Here is a 19,302-nt window from a genome sequence, read left to right on the forward strand (position 1 = left end):
AAGAAGTAAAAGCAGAAAATAATAAAATACTGAAACTTCCATTGCACATTTAACAGTGTGTGGTTTTATTTGAAGATTAGGACTATATACACATAAATATAGACAACTAGAAGAAAAAATATATTTTAAAGCTGAACTAATCAAGTATCAGGCCAGTCTCAGAACAGTAACAACTAAGACCAGTACAGATGTGCCCATCAGAGGGACAGTTGCTGACTTCATTCGAGAACCTTTAATGACATTAATTAATAATATGTAATTATTCATTTACTTTTGCTTGCAGCTGTTGAATGCATTGCCATAAGCTTCAGCAGATACTCCCAGGCCTGCAAGCATCTGAGGCAGGTGCTGTTGGTAACCAGCTTTGAGCTGTTGGTGTCTGACTCACATATTACAATCTTTTGGTGATGTGTTAGCCATGCTTTGTTTACTTAAGCACAACATGCCTTTAACCTCAACAGAGACGGTGTAACCATAGTAATGATGATTGTGCCCCCCCAAGTGTAAAGTCATAGAAATTGTCATATTGCATTTCACCTTCTTTGAATCTGCGAACAGCCATGGCAACGTTCTCCAAGGAAACAGAGATACCTGAAGGCTTTACTCCCACACCAGCATTACTCAGGTGTGGTGAAGCTGCCTCAACTTTAATCAAAATACACAGCAAATGTGAATAAGTGACATAAAAGTGGCATCTGTTTATCTTTTTTTTCCGCCATGTCACGTTTAAACAAAACTGAACACTCCAACGGTCTTGCTCCTTGAGTTTCTACAGCCATACTTGTTTTTATCTGTCAACAACTGATAACATGAGAAAGAAATAAAAAAAAACAATTCCAGAAGGCTCCAAAAAAACCCCACTAATTCCTTTCTGTCAGTCTCAAAAACACCAGTGACACTAGCTACTTCAAGCTGTGATTGATTTGATAAATGCCCAATGTATATCAGCAAAGGAAAGAGGTTTTTGACCGGAGGGGGGCTGGGGGTGTCGAGTGCCTCCCATGGCCCCCACTGCCAGAGGGCAGCTCACTCCTCTGCTGACAAGTTCTGCAGACATTGCTTGTCGATCCTGAAGAGATGCCAGCCCTCTGCCAGAGAGAGGTCCAGGGCTCCGCGCCGCTTATAGAAGTCGATTGAAGCCTCGTTGCACTGGGCCACAACAAAGTGCATACTGTTGCAGCCACTCTCAAGAGCCATCTGTGGTGTACAGTACAAATAGAGCCATTTAAATCTAATCGGATGGTGAGTATGCACAATAGATGATGAGTATGTACGATAGATGATGAGTATGCATGACAGATGGTGAGTAAGTACGATAGATGGTGAGTATGTACCATAGATGGTGAGTATGCATGACTGATGGTGAGTATGTACGATAGATGGTGAGTATGTATGATAGATGGTGAGTATGTACAATAGATGGTGAGTATGTACGATACGCAAAAAAGTGTATCAGTAATTACCGTACTGAGGTTTTTCAGGATTTCAGATCCAATTCCTAAACCTACAGAGATGGAAGTATTTTAGAGGATTTCAGATATACTTCCCACCTCACAAGATAATTTCATTCCCAACAAAAACTTACACCTGTATTCTTTCATCACATAGAAGTCCTCAAGATAGAGCAGCTTTCCGATCCATGGATCATAAGTGAAGTAGTACATAGCAAAACCAATCACAGAATAACCTGCAAATTCAAAGAATTTTGAAATGTATGTTTTTAAACTTTGGTGTACTTTGGTCACACACACACACACACACACACACACACACATTCCCTTACCCTCCACTTTCTGGTGCTCAGCAGGAACTTCAGCAACAATGCAGTGGTAGAAGGGGTGATCTCCAAATCCATCCTTAAGAAGATCTGGACGCGGGATGAAATGGTTGGATGTCATGCCATTACTTGGTCCAATATCTTGGACTTTGGAATATGATGTGCTTCTTGCCATTGCACTCATTAGACCGACTCACCTTTCTCAGTCAGAATTACTTGATCTTCCTTTTCCACAATCTTAGCAAGTTCCTGTAAATATTGTGCATTTAAAGTCATTTAACTCATTTTTTTATATTTTTCAGTAGGCTGATGTAACTCAGTACACTCCTGGTAGTATAAAGAGGCAAGAGAAAAGAGAAGAAGAAACTGACTTCAGACAAAAGACAGGAGATTAGGTGCCACGAATGGATGCAACTAAACTTCAAAGGAATACTGCATAAAACAACAGCAGATTTAAAGTTCGATAACGTAGTTATAACGTTATGAATAGACGCGCACACATTCCCGCTATAATGACACATGTATTTATTATTTAAAATAATAATAAAAAGGTTAAAAGTTCTACCTTTATGAGTCGCAGTATGTCAGATACATCTTCTGGCTGTGCTTTACGCAACTTAAAATGTTGCATTTTCTCTTTTTTTCTTTTCTCACTAGTCCTCTATAAGTGAAGCGAAGCAGACGATGTTTCTTCATTCGCCTCCCAGAGGTTCACCTTCTGCAGTGAGTCTACAGTCCTCAACCTGTTGTAAGGGGTTCACATTCAGCTCAACTGTCTGTTTTCCACAGCTGCAAAATTTTCCTTCGCTAAGGCAGTATTTGGTCTTGTGGGCGGGCTGTTACCGTAAAAATATTGTATTTCTGACCAATAGAAATCAGCAATAGGTAAAAACGTCACGACGTGACACTTTTTCACAACGGCCATGCAGCTGATGTTGGAATTGAAAAGATGTAACTGCTGCACTGTTGACTAACTTCGATCTTTAGGGTGTCATGTAGCCTAGCTTACTTAGACAACGTCAGATCATCTGTGGGCAGATCCTTAAAACACATTGTAGTAATCCATTGACTGAAACAAATCTATATTTTTAGATTACAGTTAATGTCAAATTTTCATTTGAAATATTTGAGGTAGGTCTAACCCCCCCCCCGAAAACTTTAGTATTGATAGGAAGTATGCAGCAACAGTGTAAAAAACACGACGACACCAATATGCATTAATACACTACAAATACTAAACATAAGTTAAGAAACATCACAAATAAATACAAAAAATACATAAATCCATTGTCAGGTCGTTTTTAACAGGTCATTTTTTGTACTGCCTAGTTTTTATTTCAAATTTGCTAAATTCAACTTTAGAATGATTACACTTACATATGTGAAAAGGAAATTTGATATAATCTAACAATTTAATATTATTTTGCCTTTACTGCTTTTATGATTATCAAACCACATAAGTAACAGATGACACTGCAGTATAATTTTCGAACCTTACAAATAATTTGTCTGTAGGAAATGCCGCTTTGTAACAGCATGAACAGTCGTTTTGACGCTATGGCCATATAGAATAGTTATTACGGTATAAGTTGTTCACGGCTACCAGGAAGGGGCTTTGACTCTCCTGTCGAGCAAGGGAAGTCTTAACCCGAGTTTATTTGCTGGATAAATCGGTCTAGTCCTCTCGTAGTTTGTATTAAAGAATACAAGACGCCGACATGTTTTCACCTAGGTGAGAGATGGAGCTTTATTCTTTCATCGGTGTGTGACAGCTCCGTGATATATAAATAGAATTTACTGACATGGTAAATTATTAGCCAGATAGCTAACTAGGTACCCGGTTCCAACATGTGGGATTTGTTTTGTTTAAGTGTGTGTGTGTGTGTGTGTGTGTGTGTGTGTGTGTGTGTGTGTGTGTGTGTGTGTGTGTGTGTGTGTGTGCGCGTGCGTGCGTGCGTGAGTGTGTGTGGACTGGAGCGAGCGAGCGTGATTTGCCGTCTGATGCCAAGTTGAAAATAGCGACAAAATTTTCAGCCATTTATTATAAGGCTACTTCGAATGAAAGTAAACGGTCCCCTCATGTTTGTTTTTTCACTCACCTTTAGGGTCCTGAAGCCAGCTGCGTGTTTGATGTCCAGGGCGTTCCCTGTGGGGTCAGCCTCCCTTCACGGGAGGACTCCTGATATGTCTGAAGGTAGCTGACACACTAATCATGAAAACGCACACATGTCTGCTAACCAGCTATGTGTAGCTGCACCCTTCCAGATAATAGAATACATTTAGTTGACTTTTGATTTTGTTAGATAAAAGTTTTAGAAATACTAAGTGCTGAGTTTAATACATGCTGAGTTTAATACATGATGTTCAGTAATTGTGAGGGAGCTAAAATAAGAACCCTGCATAAACTATAATGATGATCACTGCAGAGTATTTTAAAACCATTGGAGTATATTGCAACTTTATAAAGATATTTTTAAATTAGGGGTTGTTAAATTGTTATGGGTAGAGCAGGAGCACAGTGTTGCATTTTCCTGATCTCACATCCCAGGTTCACATTTATTTAACATACAAATCAAATCGGGTGTGAACTGTACAAAGGAGCCCTGTTTCAAGGCAAGCGATTGTAAAATTGACTATTGCTTTTATCAAAGTAGGTCTTGACTCAGTTGTGTGTCCCTACAGGAAACCTTGTGACCAATGGTGTGTTGGTAAAATAATCTTGCGTTCTTCTTTGCAGTAGCATAAAGCTGCAGCCCCACACAATAAGCCTGAGTGGGCAAACCCCTGTGCTGGCCTAACAGAGGTGTCACATAATCCACATAACAGACATGATTGACTTAATCAATTTGTAAAAATTGTTATTAATGAATTGTCATTTTTCAAATCTTTTTCATCAATGGACATTTTCTTGCATGGCAAGCACTTCCATCCAACACGGGGTCCACTCAGGGCCTTGATTGTAGGTACTGCAGTTGGATACATCTTGCTTTTTGACCTTAATTAACCCCGGAGACACAAGAACAACTAAAGCTACATGACTCCTCTTTGCACATATGGCTTAATTAACAAATTAATCCTCCTTTTAATCTTTCTTATATTTCTAAACCCCCAGAATGCTCTGCAGCGGGTGGCTTTAGAAGGCTTTAGAACCCTAAACGTTCGTTGCGGGTGACTTTTCTTACCTGTATCTCGAGCTCTGCAAGTTCAAAAGCATTACATTAGCCTAAACATTCAATATACATATAGATACATATATATTTTTTCCCATTTTTGTTGACATGAATGTTGTTATTGGTCACATTCCATGTTATTGGGTCATATGATCCCAATAGTGAGAATAGTTTGTATTGTCCATTGTCCCACACTGTATTTGAAGAGGAAATAACTTTAATATTGGTATCTCCAACTCTCAGCTCTAATTTTTTCAGTAGACATTAGCGAATGGTTATTAGGCCCAGCACACAATATTCCACTCTCTCGGCATCCATGACGCGCTGCTTGAGACGCTGTGAAGCAACATGGCCTGCAGCAAGCTCACAGCACCCTAGTTCCCAGTTAGATTCTGATTCTTCTGATTCTGCTTCCTTTTCTTTATACAGTTCGCAATAGGCTGAGGCAGATCGTGGGAGCGTCAACCAACTGGAAGTATGCCATTGTCAGCCTCTGAGAAACATTATGCATTTTCATATCATATGGTTCTCACAAAAACTGCTTTTAATGTATGACCACAGTCACTAATAAGCTGCGATGGTTAATGGGCTGTCTGTTTTCAATAGTTTGAAATTGACTGAGTGAATGATAGGTAGAAATTATAATTGCATGCTGGATTTTCGTATTTTCCACCCGGCAGAGACCATCAGCAGGCCATGGAGGAGAGGGCGTTGCTGAGTAAACACCTCGCTAGCAGTCAAGACCAGCTGCCCGCCAAAACAATGAAGGAGAGTGAGATTGAAGTACATCTTCCTCTGGGTACACAGCCCTCACTCAGGGAGAAGTACCTGAACTACCACAACAGTGTCAGGTACTACCAGTACATACATGTACAATATATAATATATAATCCAGATTAGAATTTCTTTATTCATCGTTAGTGTTTGAAACTGTGTTTTATTATTGTATGTATATATTTGTGAGTTGGCATTTTAGATCTTTATCAGGTGTGTAAAATGTCATGTGCAGTATTTCCAGTTTGTGTAGTTTGCGCTGATATTTTATGCTGAATATGCTGAATTTATGCTGAACCAGTCTGTAAATGTAAGCACTTTTTCCCCCGCAATAGATTTGGCCGGATTTTGGAGGACCTTGACAGTTTAGCAGGTAAACTTGGACAAGGTCACTAAACATGAAGTCAGGATTATGAAGTGACTGTTTCAACATCACCCAGTAACTCATCTTTCCACAGTGCTCATTTGTTACTCCCACACGTTTAATAAGGAGCTGCAGAGATCTCCACTGTCCATCGTCACAGCCCTGGTGGACAAGATCGGTGTGTGATTGTGCATGTATGGTTATGTTTATTGTTGTTGGTGTTGTTTGTTGTTGTTATCATCATCTTGATGTAGATGTTAACTTGTGATCGTTTCCTAGACATGAGAAAGAACATAGTCTACCCGGATTGTGACATCAAGTTCACGGGTCATGTGACATGGGTGGGCAAGAGCTCTATTGAAGCTAAAATGCACATGTCACAGGTACTTTTGCAACCTTACTGAAATATTTCCACACATCCCACAATCCTTGAAAACTCTTAAAACGTTTCAAAGAAAAATCTGGATGCATGAGGGTTTAATGACCATTAAAGATTATTATCAGATTATTTCTTTGTTGCCTCGTGTGTGTCTGCAGCCCTTTGTGGTTTTATGCACACTGAGCATTTTGTGCCTCTTTAAACTGGTGTTATGTGAAATTGTGTCCACAGATGCATGACGGAGCCTATACGCCCGTGTTGGATGCAACGTTTGTGATGGTAGCCCGAGATCCGCAAAACAAAAGGTATAAAAACAGCAGAGGCTGATGGATTTACCTCACAGATTAGATTACATCTCCCGGGTGTCCTGGGAACGCCTCGGTTTCCCCCCAGAAGAGGAAGAGGAGGGTGTGGAGAGGGAAACCTGGGCCTTGGTGCTCAAGCCACTGCTCCCTCGACCCGGACCCGGTTAAGCAGATGTAAATGGATGGATGGATTCGTCAGTTGAATGGGTATTGATGTGAGCCACTCTCTCTAACTTTAGGGCAGCTTTTGTAAACCCACTGAAACTGGAGGGCCCAGAGGAAGAGAAGCTTTTCCAGCAAGGAGAGAGTAAGTGCTCGATCAATGTGACTTTGATATGTACAATTTAAAATGGTTTTTATTGATCCTATTTGAGTATCCAAAAATCATGTTTTGTGGACAGTTAACAAGAAGAGGCGCGTGGAGCTGAGTACAGCCTCCTTACTGAAGGTGGCACCTACCGCTGATGAGAGGAACATCGTTCACAGTCTGTTCCTTAACACGCTGGACACAAAGTAAAATACACACATAAACTCAGACATAGACACACACACTCCTCAAACCACTTTAATAAAAATGTGGATTTTTGGTCCCTTCATGGTCTAGGGGACCATAAAACGAGATTTTGTCATACTGCTCACGCATGTTTCCTATTTAGGACCGTCAGCTTCCGGAGTCGAATCCTCCCCCCCAACTCCGTGTGGATGGAAGACGCTAAAATGAAGGGCCTGGAGATTTGCCACCCGGAGGTAAGATGAAACCCACCAGAGGGAATAAAATTAGAGCTTTGAAAAGGTTGCTTGAACGTTGAAATGTTTGGGTGTGTGTGGTGCTGTGTCCACACAACAGGAAAGGAACATCTTCAATCGGATATTCGGTGGCTTTCTGATGAGGAAGGCCTACGAACTTGGCTGGGCCAATGCCTGTGCATTTGCGTAAGGCATCATACCCATTTTTCATTGGCTATGTTCTAGACAGCTGTTATATTAACAGCATTTGGCGTATCATTCATAGTCACTTGCCTATTTATGAGTATGTGTGTTCCCTAAAAATTAAACCCACATCTTTGGTGGTGCTAGTGTCATGCTCTGCCTTGTGAACTACAGGAGCCATACAGTGTATTTATATATGCTTGTATTGCTGCTGTCATTGCAGAGGTAGTAGGCCGGTTCTGGTATCTGTGGATGACATCATGTTTCAGAAGCCAGTAGAGATTGGCTCCCTGCTGTTGCTGTCTTCACAGGTAGCTAATGACCTAAACCTAGCAAAGATAATGTGTGTTTATAATGCCCTCAGTGCATTCACACTGAATTGATGGTCCCTGATGTTTTTTAACAGGTCAGTTACACTGAGGCGAATCACATCCAGGTCAGGGTGCACACCGAGGTGCTTGACCCCTTGACTAAACAGCACAACACCACCAACGTCTTTCACTACACGTTCCAAGTTGAGAAGGACGTTCCTGCTGTTGTTCCACAGAGTTATGGAGGTATGGAGTTGTTTTCTCTGAATGTTTTAGGATTCCCAAAGTAATATAATGCATATCGTATTTATATATATTTTTAATATATTTTTGTTCCCTTAGAGTCCATGCTCTACTTGGATGGGAAAAGGCACTTTGATGAGACAATGAAAGGCCAGTGAAGACTAAGGGCCTGTTTTTGTGACATCCAAAAAGATTCATGCTAAGGTCTTGCAAAGCAGTATTGTACACTTTTATATTACATGAAAACCTTGTAGCTTCATGTATCTGATATATTTACAGATACTGAAAGTTGACAGTCTTTGGAAAGTTGCGTAAGTCTGGGAGCTGAAACGTCAAGTCCTTAAAATTATTGAGACAGTGTAAAAACCCATAAGGTCTTTTTCCATTGCTAACTTATTTATATGTTCATATTCATAAGTTTCAGAGAGGAGGTTTTTGATGTTTTCTAAGAAAACTTGTAATGTCTTTTGTGCGAAATTATTGAGATGTGTATGCATATTGGTTATTGCTTTTAACACATTCTTAAAACTGCAGATAAAGACACTACAAAACCAGAAGGTTAAGACTACACTATTGTTTACAGTATGTTACAAAACTCAAATAGTTTTGTGTTTTACATCATCAGATGTTTGCTAAAAAAGACCCTCCATCTTTTTCAAGTTACTTGCTCTGATGGAATATGGTGTAGTCCATGATACACTTTATCTACTGGTTTGCTGGATCCATTGTTGCTGTTTAAACGGAGGGTAAACTTTCACCATTTGCACATTGTTCAGCTCTGAGTGGCAGCATGGGAAACCTCCATGGGTTTGTGAGCAAGTACCAAGTGGTGTGTGAACAACAGGGTATTCATAATTACACTGTTTGATCCAGCAGCTTGACATTTGAGTCAGTTTGATAATAAGTAGTCATGTTCCACCTAATTTTAGTCCATGCCTTTCCCATAATACTGTTGAGGGCAAACAGAAAGCATCTTTGCTTGATGGGAAGCCAGAAGACATTCCAGAAGTTATTAAGCAGAGGTCTGAGAACTCCTCTGGATATACTGGAAACAAGAATACACTAGAATTAACATCCTGCAAATTTATGAATTCAGTGATGCAACTGTGCATCATGGACCACACCAAGAGCGAGTTCTCATTTCAGCCAAAGAAAATCTTAATGTGCATTCACTATCCAAATGTAGTATATACCAAGTTGAGCCTAGAGAATCTGAACCAAAATTAAGCAGAGAAAGTTATCAAACATTTTCAGTCAAAGACCAGCTGTTCCAAACCGGGTGCACAACTACGTATAACGAATGTAAGCCTTGTTTTGCATGCATGCTTGACAGCTTTATTAAAAATAAAGTTACGTTTAAAGTGAATTTCCTTATTTGAGACCAGTTTTTGATGTGGTTATTGGTATGAACATAAAACAAGCATTAACTGAATTGTCCAGTCCTGAATCATTATTCAAGCATTATTGAGATGTCACGGTTTCGGTGGCTACATTTTTCAAGCTTCTGTGAAGGGCAGACTAATTTTTTTTAAGGTAAACTAATTACCTTGTCGTTTTTCAGTAAATTATATTAACATGTGAATTACTTCACAAAATAAAAGTTAGAAACAAAATAAAAGTTTTGACAGGGTGTAAAAGAGGACTTTTTCATCAGTACATGGCAACCTAATTAGTCTCGCGGTATTTCGGCAGGGATAGTTCAGCACAGTATGGCAGCCGTAGCCTTCACGCACTGTCGAAGAGGGCTGTTTCAAGCTTTGGCCAGTGGACCAGTCCGTGTTTTTTCACCGAATTTTGTCAATGGTCAGTAAAAGTGAACTCAGGTCTTCAGCATAATGTAAAAGTCTGTATTAACCATGTAAAAAGCCGCCAGGTTGGGGGGTGTGGCGTAGACAGGCCGCTCGGGCATGTTGGTGTTGTGAAGTTCAGCCTTGATCTTTAAGCTTCTACACCGTGTAGTCGTAGCGATGTTTCCAAACTTCTGCGTCTTACACGGAGTCGTTGAGGTGCCGCGGCTCACGTCGCAGTATCGCTATAAATAACGTTATCAAACCAAATCGATCAAGTTCAAACTCGATCAAGTTCATCTGGTCTGTGCTGTGTGAAGCTGCATTTACATCTCCACACGTCCTAACACGGTTAATGTGATATGCGTGTCATTTTGTAACAATTTTGTAAGAAATGTAAACGTATTATAAAACTGTCATTATTTTGCAGGGGTCAGACGCAAGTCTGGTGTACAGTATATATCACGTCCAGACTTACCAAAGCTTGCCTATCGCAAGGTGAAAGGGAAGAGTCCTGGTGTGGTGTTTCTGCCTGGCTATGGGTCTAATATGAGTGGAGAAAAGGCCCAAGCTCTGGAGGACTTCTGCAGGTCTTTAGGACATTCCTGTCTGAGGTATCCTAAGCCAACTTGATGGATTTGTGCTGCAGAAAAGCTTTGGTGTTGATCTCTTACCATCCACATTTCTTATTCAAACATGTTCGTTATTTATAGTGATACACACGATACATAAACGGATGTTGGTGGTGCAGAATGTTTAACCAGTTTGTGGTGTTGTACAGGTTTGATTACACGGGCCATGGCGCTTCGGAAGGTGTCTTTTCAGAAGGAACTATAGGAACCTGGAAAAAGGACGTCCTCTTTATGTTGGATGAAGTTGCTGAAGGACCACAGGTGAGATTCAATAATTATCCCTGTGAATGTGTGTTCTGTTGTTGACGAGAAACGCAACAGTGCCAATGGCCACTAGATGTCGCTGCTATCACGTAAATAATATGAGCTTACTTTACAGGACCGATGAACTATAGGATTAAATGTACACGCATTTTAGAAATGATTTATTTGGTGCGGTTACCTTTACTTTTTCTGATTTTTTTAAACTAGGTTTGTTGTTTTTATTATTTGTATATTTTTGCATTTATAATATTCATTCATTCATGTGGTAGTGATAGTTTTATTCTCAGTCTAATAGCACTCTCCTCTGTAACACAGTTCATTCAGCTTTGAAAAGCTATGTTACTATGTTAAACATGAACTATGTTGGTACTGTTTCCTTCTCCATGATCTGTAGATTCTCGTCGGCTCCAGTATGGGTGGCTGGCTAATGCTGCTCGCGGCTATTTCTCGACCGGAGAAGACGAAAGCTTTGGTGGGCATCTCCACGGCAGCTGATTATTTTGTTACAGCATTTAAGTCTCTTCCAATACAGGTGAGGAGCATTTAGAATATGGATGTTTAACTCTGGAGCTTCAATCTTTCTCCCAGTCCTGGATTTTGTAATCATTTGTGTTTTAGTTGAATGTTTAGCGTCACATTTACATTTTACATTTACATTTACATTTACGGTATTTAGCAGACGCTCTTACCCAGAGCGACTTACAAAGTGCTTTGCTTCTGATCACAGAATACATTCTAGGAAATAGTACAAATAGGCCAGAATTCAAGACACCATTGAGTCAGACTACTACTAAACTACAGGAGTCAGTATCATTACCTAGTGTTTTGCAAGTTAGACATTTGCCTAGAAGCACAAATAACCATAAACAGACATACAATTTAAGAACAACGGCAAGTGGTATCAGCTGAATTAGTGCTCTGGTAAGAACTCAACAAACAGGTGAGTCTTCAGTCTACGCTTGAAGATAGTAATAGACTCTGCAGTCCTAGCAGCTAATGGAAGATCGTTCCACCATCTTGGAGCCAGGACGGAGAATAGTCTGGAGCTTTGTCTTCCATGAGATTTTAAGCATGGAGTTTCAAGTCGAGCCAAGCTTGAGGTTCTAAGTGTTCGCTGTACAGATCGGCTTTTTACCATGGACATCATGTAGGGAGGGGCCAGTCCATTTTTGGCTTTGTAAGCAAGCATCAAGGTTTTATATCTGATGCGTGCCGCTACTGGAAGCCAGTGAAGAGAGCGTAGTAGAGGAATCACTTTTAGACAGAGGAGTCACCTTTTGACCAGTTTGTCGTCATGCACAATTTGTACATAAAGAGAGGACGTAAAATCTCTAGATCCTATATCTTGAAGGTTGTGATTTGAATAATACATTTACAAACCCCAGATATGAATTTTGCATTAGAGGCCTGGAGGGCCGTCTGGTTTAGAGCAGAGCATGCATGGCATTTCACGGCCTCCAAAGACATTATAGACATGTAGCATCGATCATGTGATTTCAGTATAATTGAGGATTGTGATCTTGCATTCTCTTTAAGTCGAGGAAGGAGTTTGAAGATAAAGGCACGTGGGCGATCCCCACGAAAAGTAACGAGGAGGGCTTCTACACCGTGAGCCTGGACTTCCTGCGTGAGGCGGAGAACCACTGCATCCTTCACAGCCCGATCCCCATCACCTGCCCCGTGCGTCTCATCCACGGCCTGAAGGACGAGGACGTTCCCTGGCACGTCTCCATGCAGGTGGCCGAGCGCGTGCTCAGCCCCGACGTCGACGTCATCCTCCGACGTCACGGCCAGCACCGCATGGCCGAGAAGGATGACATCAAGCTCATCGTGTACACCATCGATGACCTCATTGACAAGCTGACCACCTTGGCATGAGCTGTAGAGGAACGCCCACTGGTCCCGTCAGCCACACCTAGCCTCTCCTGCCAAACTCCCCTCTGCCTTTTTAACGTTTGCAAAGGCGACGAACGAGAGGACGGAAGGAGTGTGGAGACTTCTGGAGAGAACAAGGAAGCACCAAACCTTAAAGCCTGAACCCTTAGTGCCTTCCCAGTGTTTTTTCTACCTGTTTATTATTGAGTTCTTTATAAGATCAGCCTTCTGATTATGCTGCTTCTCTTTTGACAAAATTCTTGTGTTACCACAGTCTGTTGGGCTCCTGTACCTATATTAAGGAAATAAAGTTTGTTTGTATCGGTCACTTTAAGCTTTTCTGGCACTTTCTGAAGATTTATAAACGGGTTATATACATTTCAAAGCCGTTGGATTCCCCCTGTGCTCACAGTAATGCGTGTGTCAGAGTTGACCCTTTGATTTGATCTACCCACTCCTCTCTGATTGTTTGCTAGAAGTATTGAGCCGTTTGCTCCAGGAAGCACTTGGTTGTTTATTAACGTGTGATTAGGGTGGACAGGCCGTAGCTAGTGCTCACTCTTCCAACTGTGACTCTGCTGATATTACACTCTTAACTACCGGAATGACCTTTCAGCCACTCGATGGTGGAAGACCATCAAGTCGGCTCTAAATTAGAACGGGCTTAATGCCACAACACATATGTCCTATTAAACTGGTCATTCAGTACATAGGAGCATTGTAGCATGCATAACGTATTGAGGAAGTAAATACCATTTAGTCTTTAACAAATCTTTACATGATTTGTTCTAAATCGCAAAGAAGGTAATATAAGGAGAGATGTGAGCTTTCTCCGAAATGGTAATTTTGATTAATAAAATCATATAAAACATTTTTTTCACCATCCATTCTTGTATTCTATGTTATGGTGATGTGTAGAGGATGCAGTCTCTGTCTACAACACTAATGTGCATAATCTAATTGGGATAGAGTCTGGCTCACAGTTGATGCTGGTGAACATTAGAATCGACTCGTGTGTGTGTGTGTGTTTGTCGTTTCCATGCATGAAATTCACATGCATGAAATTCACAAATAACAATATATTTACGATTTATAGACTAAATAAAATAATATCGTCTATAGAACTTTATGTTCACCATTTGTTGTATGTTATTAAACAATAAACATATAAAAGGCTTTAATGTAAGCATAGACTCAATAACAGCGAAGTCAGTCTGTCGTCCTGTCGCACTGGCATGTGGGGTCTGAAGAGACCTCCTCGTGACGACTGCCTATATAACGGGTGTCGCACCATACCGGACACCGCGTCCGAGCCGTGCCCCACCCCTAGCTGCATGGATGCTCCACTCCAGCATCTTCAAGCAGCGCCCACAGGAAGGAACTGACAGAGCGCTCGAGCGAAGGAAGGCATCAATCGCATGTATTAGAGGTAAGTGTCCCGCGCGCTTATTCTCTATTTCTTCATTTAACGTCAGTGTTAACTTTGGGCACGTAGCCAGATAACCTTCAGTACAAACTTATATTGACTTGCAATCCTGATTTTTACGATTCATGCATGTATGTGTATATACATATTAATAATAATCTGTTTCTTTATTAGTCCTTATTACAAAAAATGAATGCACGAATGCGCGGCTGGTTTTCTGCTGTGTCTACATCGGTACGATTTAAGTCACGATAGAAATAGAGGATTCAGCCACACCCCTGACATACCAAAGCCAGTTCAGCCCTCTGAGAAAATGATTTAAAATGACAAAACAGCGATATTTATTGTGTCCTAATTTAATTTTCAAAATATATATATTTATCCAAAATTAATATTGAGTACTGTAGCCCAATAAAAGATTTGCTCAAATAAGTTTGGTTTTAGAAACAGCTTTTGGGGCGAGTTTATGTCTGTGAATTACTGTTAGGTTTGCTTCTTCTGACGTAGATTACTTGAGAGTAAGGAAAGACGTGGAGAGATCATGGCAAACCGAGGCCCCAGTTATGGCCTGAGCAGAGAGGTACAGGAAAAGATCGAACAGAAGTATGATCCTGAGTTGGAGACTCGTCTGATGGACTGGATCGCTGCTCAGTGTGGTGGAAATCTGGAGAGACCACAACCAGGGAGGGAGAACTTCCAGAAGTGGCTGATGGACGGCACAGTGAGTTCTCCGAGATGGTTTTGCTGAAGATCCCTACCTGTTGGTGGAAGTATTTGTGAATGAGACGAAAGTTGATCATCTGTGGGCTCTTTTTCTTTTATCAATCAACACCTTCTTTCTCCTTTTCCCTCTACTGCATCTTCTGCTGATCTTTCTCAGATCCTCTGCAGGCTAATTAACAGTCTGTACCCACGTGGTAAAGAGCCCATTAAGAAGATCCAGGAGACTCCGATGGCCTTTAAGCAGATGGAAAAGATCTCACAGTTCCTCCAGGCAGCTGAGGGATATGGGGTCATTACCACAGACATCTTTCAAACTGTAGATTTATGGGAAGGTAAGTTATCATCTAATGACGTGGTGGACGTGTGCTCCTGGTTGAGCCTACAGAGCTAATAGATGCTAATAGAAAGATCATGCGTTTGATTCCAAGATAGTGAATGTACTCTCATCCTGATAAATATGTAAGTCCATCAGATAAGGCCAACTGTCATAAATGTATGTGCCTGCAATTTTGAAAAATGTTGAATTAATTGGCAATAGGTGTGGAAACTTCTATGTAAGCATCCTACACCTTTACAATATTTGTTGGTCTCCTTGGGAACAGGGAAAGACATGGCTGCCGTTCAACGGACCCTAATGGCCCTGGGCAGCTTGGCTCTCACGAAGGACGACGGACAGTACCGTGGCAACCGAGACTGGTTCCACAGGTGAGTGACACCATTCCACTGAGCATGGTGTCAGGATAATCTAACCAACGATGATAAACCCAGTCTTGCTGAACATGCGAGAGGGCTTGTCCACCTCACACCCAGCCCTGTGTCCCCCCCACACACAGGAAGTCCCAGTCCAACCGGCGGGAGTTTTCCGAGGAGCAGCTGCGTCAGGGACAGAACCTGATCAGCCTGCAGATGGGGAGCAACCGTGGAGCGTCCCAGGCCGGCATGACCGGGTATGGCATGCACCGTCAGATCCTGTAAAACCAGCCTGATTGGCCGGCGAGCTGCCACACACACCCAGAGGACCTTAATCCCCGCCCCCCAAGCCCGTCACTGAGCAGAACCTACTTCTCTGACCTCAGTTGCCCCAGAATGATGTCAGGTGTCGGGACGTAGAGCACTTTCACTGTCAGAGGCCAAGTATGTAGACATTAAAAACCTTTCAAAACCACCTTGAGATTCCATGTCTAAAACTAACCAGTGAAACATTTGCATGATTAATGAGTGATTTTATTTTAACTGCAGTGTTACTTATACGTTTTGTTTTTGATGAAAGAAAACAATATGTAGCTTACAAATAGCTACATGCATCTGAGTGGTTTTCATTCATGTAGTTTGGTGATGACAGCTGCCTTTATCTATGTAAGCGCTTAATACTAAATGTTGTTATTCTTTGTTCAAAGATGTACACCATACAACAGCTTCATGGTTGAAAACATACATACATTTTCCTTTCAGTCCTGTACAACCTGTGAATGGTAATCTGTATTCAACTCTTCAAAGTGTTATGTCATAAAAAATGTGACAATATGGGAAGTGTTATGGGAAACTGTAACTGGACTTACAATATGTATTCATCTTGCTCATTTGCAATGTTTGTGAGTGTTTAAAATCATGTTTTATGTGTTGATCCTTTATTTTGTTTTTTTTTTTTTTTTTGGTTTGGTTAAACTGTTGAATAAATGAATACACTATCTTAAAAGACAATTTAGTATCACAGCGTTCTTCTTAATTAGAAAGAAATGTGTGTTTCTTAATTACAAAACAGTTTTCTGTTTATAGACATGGCATATAGGTGGAAAAGGTTACTAATAGACCAAAGAAAAATATGGGGTCAAGTGTTATATATGGGTTCATGGTGACACATTTAATTACATTGCTCAGTGCCACTCAAATGGAAATTAATTAAAATAGTAAAGCATGCATGAATACTCCCCAAGATCCTAATCCATGTCAAGCACTGATCAATGTGCTATACCAAGACCTAAACACTTCATCATTAGCTTTGTGCTGGAGGTTAAATTACATTGTGCCCCACCAGGTTGTTGGGCACTGAAGTGAATGGCAAAAACATTCCTAGTTGATCATTATCTAAATAAAAAACCTGCTTTAACAAAGAAAACACAGCTGATGTGTAACAAATATGCTTCAAATAAGTAACTTGTGTAACTGCGGTCTGACCAATAGAGTTTCTCTAAAGTGCCATATAATTACCAGATTCAAGATAGTTTGACATCTCAGCATATTTTTAAGGCCTTTATTCTGATCTGGTTCTCTGCTCTGTAACCTGCATGTTCTGATCATGTTGTTTGCCAGGTCTTTAGTCATGCTCCTCTTAGCGGATATGTCCCATTCCACAGAGCAGGACGGTTCTGGAAAGAAGGAGGGCTGTCTGTCTGGACACCCCGGAATACCAGGAAACCCTGGACACAACGGAGTTCCTGGACGTGATGGACGTGATGGAGCCAAAGGTGACAAGGGGGATTCAGGTGAGACAAACACAGTTTGTCATCTTTAGATAGTTGTGTTAGCATGCAGTAGAAAACTACAATGCAAGATGTATATATTGGTCAAAGAGTTTCACTGAATTTATTTACATATCATGGTTAAGATATACAAAGTCTTACAAAGATACACAAGGTCTTGTCCACTCACAGTCAGTAAGTACAATGTTGTATAAAAAAAGTTACATATTCCACTTTCATATGACAGTGCTGCATTCTGATGTTGATATGAAACCAAAGGCTTGAATGGAAAGCAAAAGACATTAACAGCCCAATTGGGTTTTTTATCTCTCCAAAGGTGCTATTGGGACATGCAGAGAAGCAGGAAAGGAAGGATCTAAAGGAGATAAAGGAGAACCTGGTGACATTTTTATATGTTTTCTGCTAACCAAAATGTATCCCCCCTCTCACCTGTTCCTTTAATATTAGGTTGTTTTATACAACCTACTTGCAAACATCCCATCTGTGATCATCCACCATCTTTCAGTCTGCGATAACAATTCCAACTTTGTGGCATAGTTTTGTATAACTCAAGTCAAATAGATAAATCACAATACATTTGAAAAGATCTTACTGACTAATTAAGCTTTAGAGAAAAAAGTTTGAACTTTTGGAAAAAATGTTTTAAAGATACAGATGTATTGTATAGTACTTGTCAGTGTTTGTCTTTTAAGCAGAACAGGAAGTTTAATTCAAAACATGTCTTTTTTCAACTGAGATTTGAAACGTCTTGATGTCTGGTTAGGTGCTCCGGGTACAGATGGAGTGAAAGGACGACGTGGAGACAGTGGAGAGAGGGGCCCCCCTGGGAAAATGGGGCCTGAAGGTTTCCCAGGCCCACATGGTCTTAAAGGTGTGAAGGGAGAGCTAGGACTCCCCGGACCACAGGGGATCAAAGGGGACGTGGGTCCCCAGGGCCCTGAGGGGCCTCAGGGAATCATTGGGTACCAGGGAGAAAAAGGCGCCCCAGGCCCTGTGGGTCCTCCAGGGAGACCTGGCCCCAAAGGGGACCTCGGCCCTCCAGGTCATAAAGGCAGTATTGGCTACCGTGGTGACAAAGGGACAAAGGGCGATACAGGAGAATCAGGGCCCAAAGGAGACATGCCTGAAATCCCCAAGAGTGCTTTTTCCGTTGGACTGACGTCTCAGACGAAGCTGCCTCCCAGTAATGCTCCCATACGTTTTGATAAAATCATCTACAACCGGCAGAACCACTACGAGCCGCAGAGCGGTCGCTACACGTGTGCCGTCACTGGGGCATACTTCTTCACCTACCACATCACCGTCTTCTCCCGAAACGTCAAGGTGGCCCTCATGAAGAACGGCCAGAGTGTGATTCACACCATGGACAACTACCAGAACAGTGAGGACCAGGCAGCAGGGGGGGCCGTGCTTCACCTGGAGGCTGGTGACAAGGTGTGGCTCCAGGTGTCTGGAGGACAGCTCTTCAACGGACTATATGCGGATGATGACGATGACACCACCTTTTCTGGTTTCCTCCTGTTTGCTGACTGACAATCGTATTTTAAGTAGAACTTTGTAGATTAATTAAATCTGAAGCAATACACGGCCCTCCCAATGGTGTAAAGCAAATTGATTTGCTATATACATTCAAATTATTGTTCCCTTAATAACGAAAAAGACATCTTTCTCTTTATTTCTGAAAAAAATAAACAAAACTTAATTATCTGTTTTGGTATCCAAAATCTTTATTTGTTTGATTATTTTAGCTGGTCAAATTTAACTACGTTATATAACTGGTGTTCCTTGTTTGTTTAAAAGATCTCTGTCCAAGTGCATATGTGGAACGGTCCGCAAATAAATATACAGCCTAGTCAATATCA

At 41.2% G+C, this 19,302-nt stretch overlaps 5 protein-coding genes across 7 annotated transcripts; 4 read left to right on the forward strand and 1 right to left on the reverse strand.

The window, feature by feature from the left end:
* Positions 1-41: 41 nt before the first annotated feature.
* On the reverse strand, positions 42-4,012 carry sat1b (spermidine/spermine N1-acetyltransferase 1b). Its single transcript, XM_077013445.1, has 7 exons — positions 3,877-4,012; positions 2,343-2,520; positions 1,975-2,026; positions 1,784-1,867; positions 1,586-1,687; positions 1,464-1,504; positions 42-1,197 (listed from the first exon to the last, which is right to left on the reverse strand). Exons 2-7 carry the CDS (start codon positions 2,406-2,408, stop codon positions 1,027-1,029), a joined length of 516 nt encoding a protein of 171 aa, XP_076869560.1. The 5' UTR covers positions 2,409-2,520; positions 3,877-4,012; the 3' UTR covers positions 42-1,026.
* LOC143519713 (acyl-coenzyme A thioesterase 9, mitochondrial-like) lies at positions 3,380-9,619 on the forward strand. 3 transcript variants are annotated; one of them, XM_077013430.1, is made up of 16 exons: positions 3,380-3,509; positions 3,883-3,971; positions 4,460-4,477; positions 5,377-5,422; positions 5,628-5,798; positions 6,057-6,094; positions 6,180-6,263; positions 6,365-6,468; positions 6,696-6,769; positions 7,009-7,076; positions 7,171-7,282; positions 7,426-7,516; positions 7,617-7,702; positions 7,923-8,010; positions 8,106-8,256; positions 8,353-9,619. In XM_077013430.1, exons 1-16 carry the CDS (start codon positions 3,496-3,498, stop codon positions 8,409-8,411), a joined length of 1,293 nt encoding a protein of 430 aa, XP_076869545.1. In that variant the 5' UTR covers positions 3,380-3,495; the 3' UTR covers positions 8,412-9,619. The 3 variants fall into 3 exon arrangements, with proteins under 3 accessions (XP_076869545.1, XP_076869547.1, XP_076869548.1); XM_077013432.1 differs by lacking the exon at positions 4,460-4,477; XM_077013433.1 differs by lacking the exons at positions 3,380-3,509; positions 3,883-3,971; positions 4,460-4,477 and adding an exon at positions 4,499-4,740.
* Positions 9,620-9,899: 280 nt separating this feature from the next.
* abhd10b (abhydrolase domain containing 10, depalmitoylase b) lies at positions 9,900-13,139 on the forward strand. Its single transcript, XM_077013438.1, has 5 exons — positions 9,900-10,056; positions 10,471-10,654; positions 10,822-10,933; positions 11,331-11,468; positions 12,473-13,139. Exons 1-5 carry the CDS (start codon positions 9,963-9,965, stop codon positions 12,812-12,814), a joined length of 870 nt encoding a protein of 289 aa, XP_076869553.1. The 5' UTR covers positions 9,900-9,962; the 3' UTR covers positions 12,815-13,139.
* Positions 13,140-14,024: 885 nt separating this feature from the next.
* tagln3b (transgelin 3b) lies at positions 14,025-16,599 on the forward strand. Its single transcript, XM_077013444.1, has 5 exons — positions 14,025-14,240; positions 14,745-14,958; positions 15,118-15,292; positions 15,563-15,665; positions 15,794-16,599. The coding sequence occupies exons 2-5, from the start codon at positions 14,779-14,781 to the stop codon at positions 15,933-15,935; spliced, it is 600 nt and encodes a 199-aa protein (XP_076869559.1). The 5' UTR covers positions 14,025-14,240; positions 14,745-14,778; the 3' UTR covers positions 15,936-16,599.
* A 575-nt stretch (positions 16,600-17,174) lies between these two features.
* Positions 17,175-19,138, forward strand: c1qtnf9 (C1q and TNF related 9). The gene is made up of 3 exons (XM_077010744.1): positions 17,175-17,443; positions 17,757-17,819; positions 18,204-19,138. Exons 1-3 carry the CDS (start codon positions 17,257-17,259, stop codon positions 18,971-18,973), a joined length of 1,020 nt encoding a protein of 339 aa, XP_076866859.1. The 5' UTR covers positions 17,175-17,256; the 3' UTR covers positions 18,974-19,138.
* Positions 19,139-19,302: the final 164 nt, after the last annotated feature.

Source organism: Brachyhypopomus gauderio, chromosome 7 (genome assembly GCF_052324685.1).
Source record: "Brachyhypopomus gauderio isolate BG-103 chromosome 7, BGAUD_0.2, whole genome shotgun sequence".
Classification (NCBI taxonomy): domain Eukaryota; kingdom Metazoa; phylum Chordata; class Actinopteri; order Gymnotiformes; family Hypopomidae; genus Brachyhypopomus; species Brachyhypopomus gauderio.